The sequence below is a fragment of the Microchirus variegatus genome (genome assembly GCF_963457635.1).
Source record: "Microchirus variegatus genome assembly, chromosome: 19".
NCBI lineage: Eukaryota > Metazoa > Chordata > Actinopteri > Pleuronectiformes > Soleidae > Microchirus > Microchirus variegatus.
In genome coordinates, this window is record NC_139820.1 from 9,829,833 (window position 1) to 9,851,910 (window position 22,078).

At 40.6% G+C, this 22,078-nt stretch overlaps 2 protein-coding genes across 2 annotated transcripts; one reads left to right on the forward strand and one right to left on the reverse strand.

Annotated features, from left to right (window-relative positions):
- Window positions 1-5,173: 5,173 nt before the first annotated feature.
- Window positions 5,174-10,960, forward strand: metrnlb (meteorin like, glial cell differentiation regulator b). Its single transcript, XM_083906008.1, has 5 exons — window positions 5,174-5,590; window positions 6,696-6,879; window positions 7,786-8,011; window positions 10,074-10,133; window positions 10,232-10,960. The coding sequence occupies exons 1-5, from the start codon at window positions 5,496-5,498 to the stop codon at window positions 10,534-10,536; spliced, it is 870 nt and encodes a 289-aa protein (XP_083762134.1). The 5' UTR covers window positions 5,174-5,495; the 3' UTR covers window positions 10,537-10,960.
- A 7,760-nt stretch (window positions 10,961-18,720) lies between these two features.
- LOC310941251 (phosphoglycerate mutase 1) lies at window positions 18,721-21,290 on the reverse strand. Its single transcript, XM_083906385.1, has 4 exons — window positions 20,916-21,290; window positions 20,139-20,413; window positions 19,567-19,747; window positions 18,721-19,348 (listed from the first exon to the last, which is right to left on the reverse strand). Exons 1-4 carry the CDS (start codon window positions 21,052-21,054, stop codon window positions 19,179-19,181), a joined length of 765 nt encoding a protein of 254 aa, XP_083762511.1. The 5' UTR covers window positions 21,055-21,290; the 3' UTR covers window positions 18,721-19,178.
- Window positions 21,291-22,078: the final 788 nt, after the last annotated feature.

A 22,078-nucleotide genomic window follows, 5' to 3' on the forward strand; every position in this document is an offset into this window, starting at 1 on the left:
GTTGAAGGTAAAGGAATTGACGAGTGTATCCTCACAGATGGTTCAGCTTACAAAGGGTGGGATGTTTTATGACCACAATCCTTGCACACTGATTTCTAAAGTCTTCTGTGATGCAACCGCACAAATCAGACACATGCACACATCTGCTATAAATGTTACAAACATGGATACGGCAAGTATTTGTTTTTCTTTCTCGGGGGTTTCTTATGAAATCTTAAGAACAATAACCTCTTTTGGAGAGCACAGTTCTGATACGTAAACACACACAAAAGTTTATTTTGCCTCACAGAGTATGGATTTTTTTTTTCGGCCCAAAGGTAAACAGACCTTTACCCGCAAAATCTCCCCCAGTGTTTCTTGGGTCATAGAGGTGGTCTGCCTTACAGTAAATTGGTCCAGTTTGTCGAGAAGCAGAGGGTGAGAAATTATTTTATTCCCCCTACTGTTTTGATCGTAGACTGAACACACAGTTGCACACTGGTGTTTATGTACAGAATCCAATTAGACTTAGACTCAGTCAGGACAGAGGTTAAAAAAAATTTGTTCCCACAGCACAGTGCTGAGTAGGGGCTGAGAAAACTGTCACATCCATTTAGCACTGAGTCTCCATCTTCACCTCTGTTCCCTCTGTGTGTCTCTGCACACAAACCTGGCTTCCTCAGCATTGTGATTTTGTTTCTTGACAGTACGACTGCATCCACTGGCTCCTTTTCAGTCAGTGTGGTGGTTATTCCTTTATTCGTTTATTTATTTATTTCTCCGAGCTAACCTAGTTCCCTGGCGTCCTAATGAACATGTCTGTGACATGCTTTGGTCAAAATGCCTTAACCACTTCATCCCTGGATTATCTTGGTATCAAAATACAGATAGCACTTGTGAGATTCCACCAGAGGTGTAAGTTTCACTGTAGATGCCACTGTGTCAGAGTAAATGTACATGGAACACAGCATAAATGAAGGATTTGTTTCTCTCACCTAAAAAAATATTGCATTTTAAAGCAAATATCACCTTTAAAATATGCAGTAGGAGCTTAAAAACACAAGGAGGCCATGTAACAACATGTGGACATGAGCTGTGCAAAGTCTGATGCTGCTAAAATGAAGCAGAGTGAAATAACAGAGGTTTTAGTAAAGAGATGTCTAGGCGTTCTCTCTTTTGGCACAGCTTGTCACCATTTCTTAGGTACCAAATTATTAAAAACCCATTTAATTTTATTTATATGTCACTACAGGTTGTATCCTTACTTCGGATGGATCTCCAACAAAGGCACGAGCTCCGCCCATTTTATAATGCAACGTATGAAATTGAGTTGTTTACGCGAGACCACACTTAGCCTAATGCTTCCTGTCTTCTTTACCCACTCAGCCCTCGTGATGAAGCACTTGGTCGGTGATCGGAGTGAACTCTTAATGGAGAATCTATGAAAGAGACTCAGAAGGAGAGTAAACAGAGCTTTACTCGGTGTTTACACTCCATCTCTCTGCAGACATCGGAGCTATGACACACACACAGTGAATGACCCTGACCCTGGTGCCTGCTTGACCTCGCTGGTCAAATAAACCTGTGTGTGTGTAGAAGAAATGCACACACACACAGAGATACAGCTGCATGTTCTCTGGCAGTTCAGCTGATAAATGACAAAAAGATAAGAGTGTCGTGTGTTTGGGTGAAGAAAGCTCACCGGGGTCAGGAGCTGAAGGCGTTTTCCATTCACCTGGAACGTTAGCGCATTCCTTCGATTCAACGTCTCATGTTTTGGTGTTTGTCCACTACACTGAAACAGGGGTTCCAAAAGTGTCCTTCTACAAGGGCTGAGGTTCTACCTGGAACCCTTTGTTTTTCAAGGGTTCTTGGTAACACTAATGGTTCAAGTTAGAACCATTTTGATCCAGAGAACCTTTCCTGAATAAATGGTTTTGAAAGGGTTCATGGTAACACTAAGGGTTACAAAAAGGGTTCTCCTCTGAGGACAAGCCGAAGAACCTTTTATGGTTCTACTTAGCACTTTTATTTCTGCAAAAAAACAATTATTTTAATAATCGATTAATCGGTCGATTGGATCATTGTCCAAAATACAAGCTGTGGTCGCTCACACTCTAGCTTTCCCGCACCACTTATTCGCTCCACTGTTGTCCACGCGCGGAAGGCTCGCTGTGGGCGCGCATGAACAGGCGTGAACATCCATGGTCGGTGTCTGTAAACAGTTCCGCGCCTACGAGTGGCGTATTAATCGCGTGACTCAACAAATCGATAACGTAATTCGTTGCCACCGCTTTTAGTAATCGATTTTTATCGATTCGTTGTTGAGACGCTGGCGTTCTCCAGTTGTTTCCGGCTCTGTTCCGGCTGTAGAACCGTTGCTCACTGTCGAGCTAGAACAGGGGTCGCGCTGAACTATCCCCTCAAACCTCCCCAACAGATCCGCAGCTGCTCGGTTGCTCGCCGCGTGTAAATGAAAAGGTTGCTGCTCAGAAGTGATGAGGAATAAAGGTCGCCAGGGTTGAAATAGGACATCGAGGCGTGCGTGCAGCTTCGTGAGGGAATATGGTTCCTCGTGTCGGGCTGCCTGAGGAGAGCCAGGTGACTTCAGGGGGATAAGAGGCTCTGCTGCCCTTGTAAATGCTTCACATACACAGCGAAGGAGCACATGAGGTCAGAAGGCACATCGGCAGCTCAGGCGGTGACCTCGGGCAGCCTCTGTGACCCACAGGTCTTTGGGCCTCTATTGTGTTAATGGTTAAAAGTTGAACCTGTTTTAAATTTAGGAGCTTGAGGGCAACGTGTGCATTATACAATGGAACAGGTGAGACGGAGTGAGTTAAACCTTGATATTGATATTATTCTGCCTTTGTTTGCTCTTCAGAAAACAATGTGATGTTATTTCCTTCATCTGAAAACAAGCTTCTTCACACGATAGTATAAAGCCTGACTGAGGGAGCGTCTATATGTATACAGTGGCAGCACAGGGGCAGGCAGGGAAAACTATATATGTGTTTATATATAAGTATGTGTGTATATATGTATATATATATATATTTGTATATATATGTGTGTGTACATATATATATGTGTGTATATATATGTATAAATATGTGTATATATATATGTGTGTGTATATATATACACCTTAGCATTAGTATTCACTTCTAAAACTTTTTATGGGTGCTGCCACTATATATGTGTGTATATATATGTGTATGTATATTTATATACATATATATGTGTGTATATTTCTATATACATATATATATGTGTATATTTATATGTATATATATATATGTATATATATATACATATATATATATACGTATATATATGTCAGCTGGAATTGGTCCCAGAGCTCGCTGTGACCCTCATGTGCAGGATAAATTAATGAATATTATATAAGAAATGCTTAATAAGTTGTTGATGAGTGGATTTCTGGTCCAGATCCTCTGTCGTCCCTCATCTTTTGTCGTAACCTGGCAACCAAAAAGTTGACTAATACCTAGGTACTACTAAGTTTTGTATAAGCAACTGATAAAGGTATTGTGTTCTACTTTTATTATGAAGCGTACATTTGTACATCATTTGACAATATTGTCAGTTACCCGACAACCAACAAAGTGTTTGGTTTTAAAATGGTCCTGAGATGAGATGTGAGATTGAGTCCTGGACGTCGCCTGTCAGTGAACAGGCTTCATTAAACAATCCTGGCACTGGAAGTACGAGAGAGAGAGTTATTCAGTGGGAGGAGAGGACGAGAAGAGCAGTGTCGGATGCCTACTCTCTTTTCGGTATTTCATGAGATGCGTTACGCTGCTCTGGCAGTGCAGAGGAATGTGACGAGTCGGTAACACGCTCACAGTTCTGACTGTTTTCTCACGGGAAAACCTCCCTGGAAGCATTCCGGGTGTTTAGAGCACATGTGTGACTTTGTGTTGTGTTCAGGGGCTTTTTCTTTTCCAGGGAGAGGGAGGAGTGAGAGAGAGAGAGAATAATGCAGGAATATGAGTACAATTAAAGGGCTGTTTCACCCATTTTTTTTACCCCACTTGGTCAAGTTAAGAATAAGATTAAATTGTGATGCTGCTGTATTTGTTTAATTCACATTCTAGTACAGAATTAAATTAGATTTTTTTTAAATTAATTAATTTCACGAATTTATTTTCTTCAAAGGAAGTGACGTTGACATCCATCTTTTTTTCAATCCCAACTTCCTCTCTTGTTTCGGGAATGACACATTAAGACATCATGAGACACATGTCTGGTGATCACATCACACATTTATCTGGAAATTAGTAAAAAAAAATAACAATTTAGGGTGAAGTGGCCCTTTAAATGATCATCATGTCACCCTTAAGTCTCTATTCATCCAATAAACAAGCCAAAGGAGTAATTTTTTGCATGTTTTCAATTTGCTTTTTTACTTGAATGAATCTCAGGATTCATGCTGTTTTATTTATTTATTTTACATGTGGCCCTAATACTCTTCCGTTTAGTTTTTGCCAATAAACCCCAAAAGTTACACACTGGACTTTTAAATGGTTGATTGTGTTTTAAATGATAAAGAAAACAAGAACTTAGTGCTCACTTTCTTTCTTTCTCTCTCTTGGGAGCACGTGGGAGTGGTTTTGGTGCGAGCGCTCGTGTGTCACTCAGACTTGGTCAGCTGCTGGCACGCGCCCTGCTCTAGTGATGTGACGCGCAGTGCGCACGCAGTAAAAGTTGTTCTGAAAAAATGATTTTAAAAAAGTAAAATAATAAATTAAATTAAATATAAAAATTCACTTGATGCAGTTATGAACTGCACCTCACATTAACTTAATATGGAAAGCCGATAAGTTCATATTTTTCATTCAACATGAATACGAATCGACAACCTTGAGAATATGATTCAAAAAGTCATCTTGTTAATATGATAGATTCTGGAGGGAAAACAAAAACAAGTAAAATGGGAAAAAAAAAATGTTTTATTAATTAATTATTTAGCAACAGAGGTAGTTTTAATCTAAACTTTCTTATTATTATTATTATTAGTTTTATTCTATTTTTTTAAAAGGTAATGAAAGCAAAAAACAAACTGCTATTCATTACTAGTGACAATGTTATCAAAAATCATGAAAACTAAAGTGAAAGATGCGATAGCTGCCACTCATATCTGACCCTATCGGCTTTCCATACAGTCTGTGTGCTGCTCTGCAGAGCGCACACACACACACACACACGCACGCACACGCACACCCACACGGTCACACCTCACCACTCTTTTACAAGCGCCTTGTCAGAATGTGTTGTGGCGCAGACAGACTTCTCCTCGGCTGAACCGAGTCGTTCAGCCGCGCGCTCGCTGGAGCGAAATCTGGAGGAGGGATACTGTTTGACCGGATCGTTGCGGTTCCGCAGCTGCAGAGTTTGCTTTGGTCTGGCGTGGCGTGGCGTGGCGTGGCGAGTGCGGGACACGGTGACAGCAGCCGCGGGCGGACTGGGACTGGGACTGCGGCTGGGACTGCACCATGCTCCGGCCGTGGGCTGCGCCCTGGATCGCAGCTGTGCTCCTGTGTCGAGCGCTGGCTCAGTACTCCAGTGACCAGTGCAGCTGGCGAGGAAGGTGAGGAGGATGAAGCCGAACAAAGGAGTCGTGATCGGTCTGATGATGATGTTGTTATGGGTGTCGAAGAAAGCGAAGCTCTTTCAAACCTGAAATGTTACAACTTTTTTTTTATCGTTTCCTTCAAATGCGAGAAGAGGGAAACAAAGAACAACTTTTTTGTTTTGGTTAAATTACTCACAATGTCTTGGAAAATACTGTGTAAAATCTATTTTTGCTCCATGAGTCATGAGAAAGTGAAATGATTTGGACAGTTATGTTCATTTTTGGCTCAGGCAGAAGCTTTTGCTTAAAGTCACGGTACGCAAGCTTTCTCTGGTGGAAATATTGTATATACCAGGGTATGTACACCGGAGTATATGAGCCAAACTGAACATTTAAAAAATGATTTAATCTTTCAAGAATTAAGTCGTAATATTAAAAAAAAAAAAAAAGCTGTCACATTATGTGAAAAAAGTCATAATAATAATGAGAATTAAGTCATTATTAATCAAGCATAAACGATGAGCTGCGACAAGATGAGAGCCACTGAGCAATTAAATAGTCAAATTAAATTAAATAATGGTACAAAATCTCGTAATACTACACTTTTTCCTCATAATATTACGAATATATTTATATATGTGAGGAAGAGGAGGATGATAAGAGAGCAAATGATCTTATTGAGGATAAATCTGCCTCCTGTCAAAGGTCCGTAGCTGACTTTGCTTGACCTTTTTACGCCGCTATATTTTAACCCTGGAGATGATGGTGTTACGTTGAGCTCAATATATATAAAAGTTTGAGAACCACTGACTTAAAGCCTCTTAAATGTATTCCCTTTTTAAGATTTCAAAGTGTACTTGTGATGACAGGAATCTCCTTGTTTCCAGGCAAATAGTCCCCTTACTTTGATGAAGTCATAAATAATGAAAGACTGCACTTTGCACTTTGTGTTGTTGAGTTTTGCCCACCGTAGAATTTTAACAACTTAACAGCTCAGTCAGCTCTCGGTGCTGAGGAAGCGTGTCAGACCTTGGACCCCATCAGTCCAAACTGAAAGGCTCTTTGTGGATGTTGCAGCATCTTAAACTGAAACAACAATTGTTCTTCTTCTCGCCTGTAGTGGTCTGAGCCACGAGACTCATCGCAGAGATGTGGAGCAGGTCTACCTCCGCTGCTCTCAGGGATCTCTGGAGTGGCTTTATCCCATCGGGGCGATCATTGTCAACCTGCGGCCAAACACTGAGTCATCGTCGGGACACGTGGCAGATCTCCACGTGTGCATCAAACCCCGCACTTACTCCCAGGTAGGTAATAATAAATATTCAAAAAGAAAAAAAAAAAGCCTTGACAAACGTGTGTGAAATATGGGAAGCCATTCCCTGCACTTTATAAGAGGTTGGGTATAAACAGTGATGAAATGTCAACAGTTTCGTTTTTGTATATATGTATGTGTATGTATGTATGTACATATATATATATATATATATGTGTGTGTGTATGTATGTATATATACATATATATGTATATATGTGTGTGTATATATATGTATATTTGTGTGTATGTATGTATGTATATTTGTGTGTATGTATATATGTATATGTGTGCGTATGTGTGTATATATATATATATATATATATATATATATATATATATATATATATATATATATATATATATATATATATGCATGTGTATGTATATATGTGTATATATATGTGTATATATATATGTATGTTAATGCTGGTCACTAGGTTAACGCACGCCGCGTTTCCATGACGACTGACCGCAAAAAGATGCTTGTGACGTCACGTTTACGTGCCGCGACACCGGAGTCCAGGCACTGTTTACCAGTTAGCTCAGTTAGCTGCGTTAGCTCCTGTAGCGCCGTTAGCACACCTACAGTCAAACTGAAGCGGTCTGTTTATTAAATGAAAAGAGCAGCACTACAAATAATAAGTTTAGCGTTACTTTAGAGACTAATTTTAACAATAGGGAATCACGTAAAAATTACGTCACACGCGTCTTTTTCCGCACAGTCGTCATGGAAACGCGTCATGTATTAACACGTGTTAACGTTAACGAAGTCAGCATTCTGAGTTTAAAGTTTAAAGTTTAAAGTCAGAACTCAAATTTTCCTGTGTGGCCCTAATCCTCTTCCGTAAAATAACGGTCAGAAATGACTGTTTTCCTCTGGCCCCTCCTTATTTCAGGGTGCTAACGTGTACATGGAGCGTGCTGGGGATCTGAGGCTGCTGGTGGCCGACAGGGACCAGGCTCTGAGCACGGTGCACTGTTTCAACCTGGCAGAGGGGGCGCTGTTTGTGGAGGCCACCCCACAGACTGACATTAGCCGCAGGATTACGGCTTTTCAGTATGAGCTGGTGCCCAGTCAGGGGCCCGGGGCTCACATGCATCCGTTCCTGCAACCTGCTGTTGGTAAGTGAACGTGTGCACATTCATCTATTCATTTATTCATTTTTTTATGTGTTTGTTTGTTTAATTAATTAATCAATCAATTAATTAATTAATTAATTAATTAATTAATTAAAAATTTATTTATTTATTTTCAAGTAAACAAATGGCTTTACTGGAGGTGGATTCCCTTAAATGCCTTAAATTTGTTCATTTAATTAAACTTTTTTTTTTCTGTGCTTATTTTAACCATAAAAGAGCCAGAAAATGTCCTGTGAGAAAGTGCTTTTTTCCCATTTTTCCAGAATAACTTCTGGAACTACTTCTAACTATCTGGCAGTGATTTACAATTTAGTGCATGTTAAAATAGTGTATTAACAATTTAGAATGACGAAAAACAAGATTTTGTGTGCTAACATCATTGCACAAGGGTTTTCAAGGGTTTCCTAATCATCCAATAGCAATTAGCAAACACAATGTACCATTAGAACACTGGAAATGGGCCTCTATTCACCTATGTACATATTCCATTTAAACCAGACGTTTGCAGCTAGAATAGTCGTTTACCACATTAACAATGTATGGAGTGTATTTCTGATTCATTTAATGTTATATTCATTAAACATTCAAGGGGCTCAATGGTCCCTGCTATCATTCATAAGGTGCTGCTGCTCGTTGACCTTCCTGCTGTGTGTTGTGTGACGTAAAGTGAATGTGACAGACGCAGTGTGAAGAGAAGAAAGCTTTTGTGTGCCTCAGGCCACGTTGTTGTCTCACCCTTTGCTTCTTCATCTCACCTTCATGCTGCCCTCGACACCTCACCCACCCCCCCCCCCCCGCCCCACTTCCTCTCCTTGTCACCCGACTGTGTCTCAGACAGTCTTGTGAAAACAAGCAGGCCAATCAAGAGATCTTGTCAGGGTCAAGCGCAAAGGGTCAGCCAATCGTCTTTCAGCTGTCAATCACGACCTGGTCCCTGCTGAAAGAGGGGGGGGGGATTTTTTTGGGGGGGAGGCCACCCGCGTGAGTAAAGCAGCGTGGTGGAGAGCAGGGATGGCTGTGTGAGACAGAGGAAAGGCGTTTTATAGCTGTTTTTATAGCTGACGGGGTCAAAGGGTAATTCTGTGATGAGGTCTCTTCCCTCACCTGCTGCTCTCACTCACATACTCTCTGTGGTTCTTTTCATGTCTCACAAACACTCACAGACACAGGAAGCAGACGAAAGGTGAAACAGATTGTGGAGAGAAAAGATATAGAGTTTTGTCGGTTTCGATACCGCTGCCTCCCCCGGAGGTTTTTTTTTTTTTGTTCAGCAGTGGTGATGTTGTTCCGGTGTATAGTTTTAACTTTAATGACATAGTATATGTACGGTGGCCCTGAGGTGCAAAACACAAATCACAAAACACATTTTGTTTTGCATTTTTTGTTTTGCATATGTGTTTTTTGCGTTTTGTGGTATGCATTTGTGTTTTTTGTTTTGTGTTTGTGGTTTGTGATTTGCATTTGTGTTTTTGTTGTTTGTTTTGCGTTATAGTTGTTTGTGTTTTGTGATTTGCATTTGTGTTCTTTGTTTTGTGTTTTGTGTTTTGTGTTTTGTGATTTGCGTTTAGCGTTTTGGGTTTGTGTTTTGCACCTCAGGGCCACTGTAATAATCACTGTAGATCCTCAATTTTTGTTTGCTTAATTTTTATTTTATTATTATTATTATTTTTCAGGTCCACACAGACAGTGAGTATTTTACATTAGAATGTCATTTTTTGATGCTATGGCACCCAAATATAAAGTCAAATAAATTATATATTTTTAAATGATATACATTTAAATTGAATATTTGTCTTAAAAAACGGTTTGCAAAGTGTTATATAGTACCTCCTGCCAAAATGGTATCAATGATGCACAGGACCAGAATATGTGAAAATGGTTTGTTTCGAGGCATCCACACTGTCGCCACGATCACTAGTGTTATACTCGGAACAGTGGAAATGTTAGTAATCCTGCTCAATAATTAGATTGAGATGAGTTTAGGTCATTGAATGAATGTGGTTAAATGCGGTAAATCCTGTAAAATCATCCATTTCCATTACAGTCTCCTGTAAACCCTGCTCGGACGAAGAGCTCCTCATGGCTGTGTGCACCAGTGACTTTGGTAACTACACAAGAGAATAGCTCTAGAGTGATCACTTGCTAAGCCTAATTAATGATTGTACTCATGCAGCTTTTCCTTTGCCTTCCCTGCCTCTGTAGCCGGAAGTGGCTTCTTTCCGGCCGTGGTGTCCGGGACGAACAACGCCGTGACGCTGAGTCGACTCTTTCGCCAGAAGAGCGGCGTGTTCGCTCGGAGCGGCGCCAGAGGGCGGACGTGGAGCGGTCGCGTCAACGTTCCCTCGCAGTGCGCCGTCCATCCCGGCGGGAGCGAGTACCTCCTGACTGGCTCCGTCCATTTCGGTGAAGCCTGGCTCGGCTGTGCGCCTCGCTACAAGGACTTCCTGAATGTGTACGTCAGAGCACAGGAAGACGGCGCAAACCCGTGTCAGATAGACGCACGCTGAGAGACCGCAGCACAGCTGGAACTGTGCGGTTACGGAGCGACATTATCTGTCACACAGATGAGGAGGCCTCCGTCTCTATAGACTACTCCCGCAGACTTACTTCTGCCGTGCAGCGGACAAGACATTTTGAACAATTTTTGTGCGTGCATGCGTGTGTGTGTATGTGTGAGAATGGATGATGAAGCTAAATTGAATTTGTGCCTTCGTTTTCTGTTCTCATAACGATACTGCTTGCGTGATCATTCTTGAAATGAAAGTTTGCTTTGTAAAAAGCTTTCTGTAAAAATAGGAGTCTTCTGACAGAAGCGTTACACTATGCAGCTCTGTGAGTCTTTATGTACCAAGTTTTTGTGTATGTGTGTGTGTGTGTTTTGCTATTGCGTTCTAAGGGCCTTTATATTTACAGAAAATAAACCACAGTCCTTTGCCCTGTGCTTCATTTTGACTGTTTTCATTTTTTTTAAATCCTCCAGTTTGAAAAGTGAAGCCAATCAAGTACGACGGAAACAGCAAGTAGCCACCAGGGGGCGCCTCCACTAGTGGAAACAAGCCGATTTCTCATTTGATTTAAGAAAACATTTTCCGGGTGAGTTAAAGGAGACATATTATACCCTATTTCTCCAAGTTGACCTAGTTCCCTGGTGTCCTAATGAACATGTCTGTGACATGACTTTTGTCAAAATACCTTAAGGATGAAGCACCTTGAAACACAAAACAGCCCTGTTCAGAACCCTCACTTTTGAGTGCCTGTCTCTTTAAATGCAAATGAGACACAGGAAGCTACGTAAGCGTCACTGAGGCTCCAGCAGCTAACAGCAGTTAGCATTTGGAAAAGCCATCATTTACCGACTCTAGCCGGCACATTGCCGTCATATATAAAATGTAAATCCTCTGAGGCTGGAAGTTTGTGTAGAACTCTGTGCTGCACTGTGCAGCCAAGAATAGAACACTTCACGGATTTCAGCACTTCCGAATAATATTGCCCTCGCCTGCACTCTCGCGTTTTTTAGGGACAAAGCGGAGCTCTGCGAGACAACAATTCCAGGAATGTCTCATTGTGACGTAGCAATGAGTGCGGAAGTCAACATCGCCTGTTTTATCTCCTGTACTTAGACTGAGGCGGACCACAAAAACATAAGTGAGTCATCTTTTTTCACACTTTGCCTACTCATAGGGCCTCCGCAGTCCCAAATATTAGTATTCAAATGATTAAAAAAGTTGATTTTGCATAATATGTCTCCTTTAATGGTCTCAGTTGCTCGTTTGCCACAATGACTTGACAGTTTACATTGCACTGCTTTTGCAGGCTTACGTTAAAACCTGGCAACCGAGCCACAACAAACACCACCACGCGAAATTCCATTCGACACTTCAAATCCCACAAAGGAAGGTAAGGTTTAATCAGACACAAGTTAACGTCTTGGCGGGTCAAAAGCTGGTTACGGTTAGGGCCATTGTTTAGCCCAATATTTCAATATATATATACATATATATATATATATGGTTGGTTGAGCCTGTTTTGGGCTTGATGGCTGTAGAGCTGAAAAGAACAGGCGGATGTGTGAATAACCTTACACGGGTGTATACCCTCCTCCCGCCATCGGCAGTCGTGTGCGCTTGATGCTTTCCCTCTTTCCTCAGGAAGGACAAGAATGGAAGGAATGTCCCCCTCCCTCCCACACACACACACACACACACACACACACACCTCCCTCTGCAGGGACGAGCCACGTGTGCCGTGTTACAAAAATGAAAGCAGTCATTCTTTATTCCTGTCTACCATCATTGAGTCAGATGCAGAATGTGTGGCAGCAGCGAATTTACTGTTGTTTTTCCATAAATCCATATATTAGTAACTGTGGAGTAAACACATTTAAATTAAAGTATATGAATTCCACTTGAATGTGACACCCTCCTTTGTTTATCCTTGGAAGGATTTTTATTATTTATTATAAATTATATTACTTTTTTTTCACAATTTTTAATCAAATTGCCTAGGTTGTGCTTAAAAAAAGGATATAAATCACTCTATATTGCACATTCTTCGACAGATTAATGGGAAAAATAGCAGCCTAAATGCTACGTAGGGCTTCATGGTCAACTGGTTTGGTTTGCGTTAATGTTTCACTCCGCTCTTGTCAAAGAGAAAATCTGGGCGTGGGCCTTGGAAGTTTTGCAACAATTTTCTGGTGACAAACGTCCGGAGTTTGCAAAGCTCTGGTCTGAAAGTCAAAAACAGAGACTGTGATGTTCTGATTCTTCGTCCCTGGCATCGACCAAAATCATCCCAAAGAAAAGCACCTTGCATCTTTCAAACTTCATGAGACATTTAGCTGAGATGGAAGGTTCTTGTATGGGTTTGTGAGGACCAAACAACTCAGAGAAACTAAGGGAGTGAGGACACCGCTCAAAGGGGCTTTTTGAGGGTTAGGGTTAGGGATTCAGCTGTGATGTTATGGTTAAGGTAAGAGGCTTGGGAATCTATTATGACTGTGAGTGTACTCACTATGAAAGCTGTGTGTGATCCTGTATGGGTGTCTTTGTGAGGACCAAAAACTCCGAAACCTAAGGGAGGTGAGGTCTTTTTGACTGGTGCTCACGTTCCGTCACCCCTTAAAGGGCTTTTTTGAGGGTTAAGACTTGGTGTTAGGGTTAGGTATTTGGTAAGGGGCTAGGGAATGCATTATGTCTATGAGTGTCCTCACTACTACATGTATGCTGCGCAAACATGCGTGTGTTCTCGTATTTGTAGCTTTGTGAGGACCAAACAGCTCAGAAACCTAAGGGAGTGAGGACACCCCTCAAATGGGCTTTTTGGGGGTTAGGGTTAGGGATTCAGTTGTGATGTTAAGGTTAAGGTGAGGCGGACTTCAGAACTTACAAACCACAGGAAGTGAGGACATATTGTGTGCATTCCGTCGCATTCTGTCACAACTTGGTTTCAGGGTTCGGGCTTGAATTAGATATCAGTTAAGGTTAGGTTAAGAGTTAGGGTTTGGTATTTAGTTGTGATGGTTAACCGGGCAATACATTATGTCCTCATTTAGAAGGCTGTCCACTAATGTGCGTGTGTGTTTGTTTCTAGGGTTGTAGTTTGAGACAACCACAGACGCTGACATGCAAAACATGCTACATTGCAGAAACCCAGCCCATAACAGCAACACCCAACATCCCTTGGCAACGACCCAGCTCGCCTTGGCATCCTCGCTAATTCGGGACACACTTATCCCCCCCCTGCACCGGGGGTCTTAATGTCAAACTTCCCAGTGTGAGATATGGAAACAGTTTGCGCTGCAGTATGCGACAGGCGCAGCTGAGCAGTCAGCTGGAGACCGGGGAATAGCTGAGCTCAGGGGGAGGAAAAAAAACACACACCCGCATGCTTTTACCCACATATACCACCAGTGGTATTTTATAATGCAGTGGTCACACAGATGATTTAATTAAACTGTCTTCCTGGACACTGATGCACATAAACGTGATACGCTACGGTTCAAAAGTTTGGGGTCACTTTGTAAATGTCCTTGATGATGATGTCACCAATCATCATTAGTTTTGTGTGTTTTCATGGCAACCCTAACACTTAAAAAGTTTGCCCAACAACTGATGATGCTGTTCATTGGTTTATTGATGCTTTAGTGAACTATTTGTTTTCTACCATAAAGTCTAAAAATGTATACTTTGAGGCAGGGCCGGTTCCAGGCAGGCATATATGAGGGGGCTTAGTATGAGCATTCATACTGAGGGGGGCTTGTTACGTATATTTCTTAGCATGATATGTTTATGTGTGTGTTTTTGTTTGAAGGGATGGACCACAGAATTGCATTTTAAATGCATGTGTGAAGTCTCCATTGTGGTGTGCTCTGCTTTGGCCACAAGATGGTGCCATTGCATCGTATCATGGAAGGACATGACCTTCCTTGTGCTCTGTGGGGTAAATCACTGATGCTGTTTACATTGTTTGCTGTAGTAGTTTCTGTTGATATGTGGATATTGATGTTTGGGGATGTTTTGGGGAAGTGCCTGTTCCTGTATGTTTACGCTAAAACAGCAATTTTTCAGAATAAAAGACACCATGGATATGGTATGTATATATATATGTGTGTGTATATATACAGTATATATATATATATATATATGTGTATATGTATATATCCTAATTATTTAAATATGTATACACACACAGATATATATATATATACATATACATAAAATGTATATATATATGTATACACCTGTGTGTGTGTGTGTGTGTATATATATATATATATATATATATATGTTTATATGTATATAAATATACATATTATGTATATGTATATAATAAGGAGGAAACTTAGGAGTTGAGAATGGAGCCTGGAGCCCCCACACCCCGGGTCAGTAGGCGGCAGTAATGCTCCATGATGTTGGTGGCCAGCCGCCTTTAAAAACCAAGAAGAAGAAGAAGAAGCTTAATTGGTGGCATTCAAAACACCTGCTCATCTTCACGCAGGTGTTTTTTAAGCAGCTGATGACCGCTGATTGTGTCGCTGAGAGCCGCAAAAAGTTAGTCTGTTTAATTACAGAAACTGTTCCGGGAGGATGGAACTTGTGACCGTAATGCAACAATCCTCAAAATACAGAAGGAGGGAACTTTAAAGAAGAAGAAGAAAAAAAAACTACCACGGCTCAGACGTGGTAGTTTGGCCTGTCCAGAATGGTAACTAAGTAACTTTTGTCACGTCGTCTTAGTGGTCACTCTGTTTGCTGAATTATATGCTCAAACTTGTATGCCTTTCACTGTCTGCTAAATTCTGCCTTAATTTTAGCCGTTTGCTCAATTTCAAGCTATGTGTCGTCAATTTTTTTTTGCTTAAAGTTAGCTTAATTGTTTGCGCATTGTTAGCCTTGCCTCAATATTCATACTGCATCTGACTGTTCGCTCTATTCTGCCTTAATTTGGTCCATTAGCTCCCTTTTGAACTTTTGTGCTGTGCGCCATTGTAAGCTTACTTTTGGCTTAGGGTTAGCTTTATTTGCTCAATTACAGCTGTCGGCTGCAACTACTTTTCATTTTCATTAATATGTGAGTTAGTTTATTGTTTTGGTCTATAAAATGGACCAATGATATTCTTCTCAAATTATTTGGTTTCAATGATTGCTTAACTTGAGCAAAGCAATTGGGAAATATACCCATTTAACAAAAAAAAAACTTTACTGGATGCCAGTACCCATTTTTTTTAATCCATATTTACTTAATACTAACATGTGCTGACTCTTTGTTTATTTTTAGATGTTGGACTTTGCCAAACTGTTCACATGGTACCCCGTCAACTGGGATAAATATGACAAAAAAGACGCGAGTGGGATCGTGTGTGGCTGTAAATGGCGTGGGATCTGAGCAGCGCACACGCAGATAATGGTCAGATCTCAAGGTGGTGAAGCGGAGGGTTTCTGTCCACTGCCGATGCGTGACCGCAACAGGCGGGTGGACAGGAGTGGAGGAACTCTCCCCCTTCGACAAGAGAGTGGCCTCTTTAGTGAGTGACAGCTGTCACCGGAGTGGTGGGAGCCCATGAAGGTGACATGGATCATCCCCAAGGTAAATATGCTGAAAAATAAATGTTGTAATTATACTCTTCATACAATTAGCTTCTCACAATACACATTGCTTGTGCGTAAAGATGCCAGGATATTAAACCCTTTTTTTTTACTGACATGAATAATACTGAACACAGAGAGACGATCAGGGGCTTGTTCGAAAGCTCTGTAGCTCCAATTTCACCAGCAGAAAATAAAGAAAACCAAAAACATGATATTTGAATGCGCACATGCCCAAATGTGCATTGTGCTCGTTTACATACGGGACAATTAAAAGGATAATTTATTTGCTCACCCAGAAGCCACCCATCGTGCACTGTGCCAGCCTGTAGCCAGCCATGCTGTTAGAGTTTGCTGTTGGGTGTCTTAATTGTTCATAAGTGTGTCTCTGATGTGCACATCATTCCGACTACTTGTTTTCACATTATTAACAGTTTATAAACGTGGAAAATGACATACACCACGTTTTTGTGCGTATGCAACCTTTGTACATGAAGCCCCCTGAGGAAGTCTCGTCCCGGATGGCTGCAGTGAGGACCTCGCCCCAAGATCAAGCAACCCTTCTACGATGACGCCTCTTTTCCAAGGGATGTTTTCAGGTGCATTCTTTCAGATGGTACCCAATTCGTTTATCCATATTTACTTAAGTGTGCTGACTCTTTGTTTATTTATTTTTAGATGTTGGACCTTGGCAAACTGTTCACATGCCTCAATGGCTGCTACGTCACTCTGCCCTACAAAACATGGCCACCAGACTTTACCACCTAAAGCCAGAACCCCTCCCTGCCCCCACTGACCCACAACCATATTTGACAAAACACTGTACATTCACATGCGACGCATCACAACACTAAAATACAGACACGGCTGCTTTCATCGTTGCAGTCGCATAACTCTCAAAAATACCTAACCATTGATTATGACAAGCTAGAGCAGGTATTCCTTTATTCCCAACTGGTAATTACTTGATTTGATTATGAAGCTAAACTTTGATTGATATTTTAGGTGTTATTCAGCCGATGGATAATGTTATGAAATACTGTAAATTCCGCATTTGTTGGCACACGTTTGATATCCATTTAAGTCTTAAACTTTATGCACTTCCGTCAGCCTTTGTAGTCGCTAACTAAACTGGAATCCAATATCGGCTGCCAATGACGTCAATTCAAATGCAACCGTTCACTGCCAATGAAGTCTGAAAGAAGTGTCTACTCTTTCTTTGTTTACATAGTCATAGAACACACTGTTTTGTGGGTCTTGAAAAATCAGTCAAAATGCTGTAAAACACTTGGCAGTTCTGCGCTGAAAATGGCTGGCAGCCAAAGAGTTAATGTTGACTTGTCTCACTCTGTCCAGTTTATTTCCCTCTAAAGAGTGGCGTTGAACCTTTTTGTGTTCATAAAGCCTTTTTGCGCGTAATGTCCTGGGCTGAATTCCAGGAGTCATGTTTAGGAAATCAGACAGAATTTGTTAGTGTTGAGAATGTTGTGCAAGTACCCTCTTGTAGGAGGTGTGAGCAGCTGCAATTAAAAAAACATTTTCATTATTTGATTTGTTTGTACATGTGACGCATCACTACACTAAAATGCAGACACTGCTACTTTCAGCCTGTCATGATTGACATTGAAAACCTGTATTTGTTTCCCTCCTTATATGAAGTAAAAATGTTCTCAACTTTATGGTTAACTTAGTTATTTGAACTTAAGGATGTGGGATTTATATAACCAATGCTTCAAGTGTCAGCTTTTAAATAAATATCCAATGTTTGTCTTCATAGAATTTTTCCTCCACAACAGGGATGCCATGATGTCGGATTTCAGTGTCACAATTATTAGAAGTAAACTGTGAGCATTTTTAAATGGAATGTTTTATTCACTCCCATTCTTGCTCCGGTCATTTAAATACTTCAAGCATTTGATTCTATGGAACATATCCTCTTGATTCACTCCATAAAACAATATATTATAATATGCAATTTTTATATGGAGAAAAACACATCAAAAATTGGTTACAAATTAACAATGACATCACAATTGGTCAAAGACTAATAAAGGAAGTATGAAAACACTAGATCTTGAATTAATGGCAGGAATGTTTACTATATATATGTATAATATACAAAGAGTTACATTTCCCCAAACATGTATTTAACAAACGCATCAGTCTGCCCACAAGTTAAGTCCCAATGGCTCCACCTTGTGGAATAACAGAACAATTACATCAACTAGAAAAACATGATTTCATCAAATTTGGTGTGAGGAAAAAATGTGGTACTGATTATGTATGTCTATGTATATTTTAATCAATTGATCGTTTAATCTCTAATCCAATATTCCCACCAGTCTATTCAAACCCCACTTAGTGGTCTGTGACAAGTGGCCAATCAATTCAACCAAGGCCGACATGGTATCTGCCAGTTTACATTTAAAAATGGTCAAAACAAATAAAAAAAAATTGTACATTTTATCCCAAATAATTTAGCAATCGCATCCCCCTACGTATTAATATAGACATACACCTGGCAATACAACAGTTGTAACCTGTACACTAAGTGGTTGCTGGGAAACGAAAACACCAGACACAGATTCATCACATACTGGCTCACAATATTTATTTTCTTACAGCAATCGCATTTAAGCAGTCCAGAGCAAATGAATTTACCCTTTTGACAACAGCCAGTGTTTACTTTATAGATTATACTATTCCCACTGAGCTTTACCTACACAGATTGTTTATAGGAAGAAATATGACATTTTATGGAACAAATAATTAACGGTGAAAATAATTGACAGATTCATTAGTGAGTTGCAGCTCTACAAAATGTGATCAGTGTTTAAAACAACTGCCGTCTAACGGCGTGGAAATAAGTGTCTCAGTAGGTGATGACATAAAGGCCGAATTTACATTTAAATTGTATGTTCTTGTGAATGATGGGCATTAGTACAATAAAGTGCACATTGTGTTTGTGCAAGTCTGTAAAGACACACACACACACACATCAATTGACCTTGTTTTTAACATGACAACTAAACGGAAATGATGGATCTGTAGTCTATTTAAGTCTATTTCTTGACTTTGCCCTGAGCAGCCACAGCTGCCATGGCCTTCTTGACGGTCTCCTCGTCTCCCAGGAACTGCATGGGTCCAGTGGGCTTCAGGTTCTTATCCAGCTCATAGACGATGGGGATGCCCGTGGGCAGGTTCAGCTCCATGATGGCCTCCTCTGACATCCCTGAGGAAAAGTAAAGTAGCACAGTTTAGCTGCAACTTCCTAGATGGCTTTCGCAAATGCACAGGGCTGAGTTTAACTTTGTTGAATCAGTCAGTCATCGACTGTTCTGCTCATCATTTCCACCATGGATGTTTGTGAGCAGCAGAAATCAAAAAGTAAAAGGACAGGTTTTGATGATTATTATCTGGGGTTTACAGTTATGGTGTCCACTCTCTTACCTTCAAGATGCTTGACAATGCCTCGAAGACTGTTGCCATGGGCAGCGATCAGCACCCTCTTTCCCTCCTTGATCTGCGGCACAATCTCGTCGTTCCAGAAAGGCAATGCCCTGGCGATGGTGTCCTTCAGACTCTCACAGGAGGGAAGCTGGTCCTCAGTCAGGTCAGCATAACGCCGGTCCTACAACAAAGACACGAGTTAATGTTGCCGCGCGTTGTCAAGGACATTTGTGACTTACATCTTTTAATATTGCTATGTGTATGTATATGTATGTATATGTATATGTATATGTATATGTATATGTATATATATATATATATATATATATATATATATATATATGTATATGTATTTATATATGTATGTGTGTATATATATATATATGTATGTATATGTACGTATATATGTATATGTGTGTGTACATGTATGTATATGTGTGTATATGTATGTATATCTGTGTACATGTGTGTGTATATGTATGTATACGTATACATATATATGTGTACAAGTATATATATATATATACGTGTACGTATACATATCAGACTGATATAATGCTTCCCAGTCTCACCTTGCTAATGGTCTGATAGAAGTCATGGTCCTCATCCATGGATGGTGGAGGAGTGTCAAAGGAACGCCTCCAGATCTTGACCTGGGCTTCTCCGTGTTTGGCTGCCGTCTCGGCCTTGTTCAGCCCAGTCAGGCCACCGTAGTGGCGCTCGTTCAGGCGCCAGGTCCGGTGGACGGGCAGCCACATTTGGTCGATATTGTCCAGAACGAACCACAGCGTGCGGATGGCTCTCTTCAGGACAGAGGTGTAGCAAATGTCAAATTCGTAGCCGGCATCTGAGGTTAAGGAGAGGACAGGAAAAGATGGTACGAGGGAATCAGATTCTGATACCAAGTTTAAAATCAACTTATCCGCAGTTTGTAGTTCGTAGATTATCAGGATTGTATTGTATGTACATTTTAAACGTGAACGTACATGTTCAACTTATATTGAGACTGTGATTTTTGACCAGTATCGGACCGATACAGATACCCATCCTCACTTGAGAGATGTACTGTATTTATCTCAGTTGCTAAGCACTTTGTAAGATGATATATAAAGCAATTCCTGTCAGAATTTCAGTGAAAATGTGTACTATAAAAGTACTAAAAAAATAAAAAAGTACGAAATAAAGAGTGATTTACTGCTGCTTCATGCTGTGCCGCAATGTTGGCCCCTGCTGCTTCTACAGTATAGATCTCACGGTTGCATAAGCACCGTCATGCTGCGGCTTTAATCCACAGTGAGTGAGTGAGGAGCGGAATAGGCCCCGGGACATAATCTGTGATATCACTCTACCTCTCAGAGCCTCTCCCCCTCTCTTCGCCTCCCGCTCTCCGGTCTCACTCAGGTCCGCGTCGAACCAGCCGCAGAAGCGGTTCTCCTGGTTCCAGCAGCTCTCTCCGTGACGGATCAGGACCAGTTTGTACGCAGCCATCCTCACACCGATGCCCTCTGCGGTGTATTTCCGGAAACTTTGGATGATATAGTGAGGCGGCGGCAGCAGCAGCGTCCGCAGATTTGACACCACAGGCGGCTACAGAGCACCGGAAACAGTGTTTTTTTTGTCTCCTTTTCTTTCTGTCCTGGTCTGGACCGGGGTCGGCTCAGATACCGCAGCAGCTTTGTAGATTTGACTGCTCTGCCTGAACTTGACCGAGCTCCCTCTTCCGCTCTTCCTGCTGCCGCGTTCCACCAATGAGAAGGCGAGCTGTGCGCGAGGGGAGGAGGAGAGAAGCAGGAGGATGCGCACATCATCACGTCCGCACACAGTGCCGCCCTAGGAGTTTGCGGTTGTGTTTGAGGCTTTCACATGTTATATTATTTATTTGTTTAAAGACTTTAAAGGAGATGGAAATGTCTCTATGTTGTAAAATAAGACAATAATACGTCCATACACCTACCACTTGATCATACTGCTCTCCCATATATCCTATGTATGAATGCACATATATGTATATATAATAATAATGTATGTATATGTGTGTATATGTATATTTACATATGGCCCTAACTGTGTGTGTGTGTGTGTGTATATACTGTATATATACAGTACATGTATGTATATATATATATACACACATAAATATACTGTGTATATGTGTATAAATATATATTACATATACACACAAAACTACCTTAAAACTACGTTATCTTGTCTCTCATATAATATATGAGAGACAAGAATATATATATATATATACACAGTATACAGTATATATATATATATACTTTATGTATATATATATATATATATATACTGTGTATATTGTATATATGTATTATGTATATGCATATATATACACACATATAAAACTATATTAAATATTTTTATATTAACATATTAAAACAAAGTTTTTTGTCTCTAATATATATATGTATATATATATATATATATATACATATGTGTTTACATATGTATATATATAGTGTATGTGTATATACACATATATACATTACAT

What these genes read in the sequence shown, in the direction of transcription:
- metrnlb (XM_083906008.1), top strand. Translation starts at nt 5,496, where the DNA reads ATGCTCCGGCCGTGGGCTGCGCCCTGGATCGCAGCTGTGCTCCTGTGT. An exon ending in GTTCCTGCAACCTGCTGTTG is followed by an intron (nt 8,012 to 10,073) that starts GTAAGTGAACGT and finishes TTTCCATTACAG; the next exon opens with TCTCCTGTAAACCCTGCTCG. An exon ending in TGTGTGCACCAGTGACTTTG is followed by an intron (nt 10,134 to 10,231) that starts GTAACTACACAA and finishes CTGCCTCTGTAG; the next exon opens with CCGGAAGTGGCTTCTTTCCG.
- LOC310941251 (XM_083906385.1), bottom strand. Translation starts at nt 21,054, where the DNA reads ATGGCTGCGTACAAACTGGTCCTGATCCGTCACGGAGAGAGCTGCTGG. An exon ending in AGGGGGAGAGGCTCTGAGAG is followed by an intron (nt 20,414 to 20,915) that starts GTAGAGTGATAT and finishes CCTTAACCTCAG; the next exon opens with ATGCCGGCTACGAATTTGAC. An exon ending in TCTATCAGACCATTAGCAAG is followed by an intron (nt 19,748 to 20,138) that starts GTGAGACTGGGA and finishes TCTTTGTTGTAG; the next exon opens with GACCGGCGTTATGCTGACCT.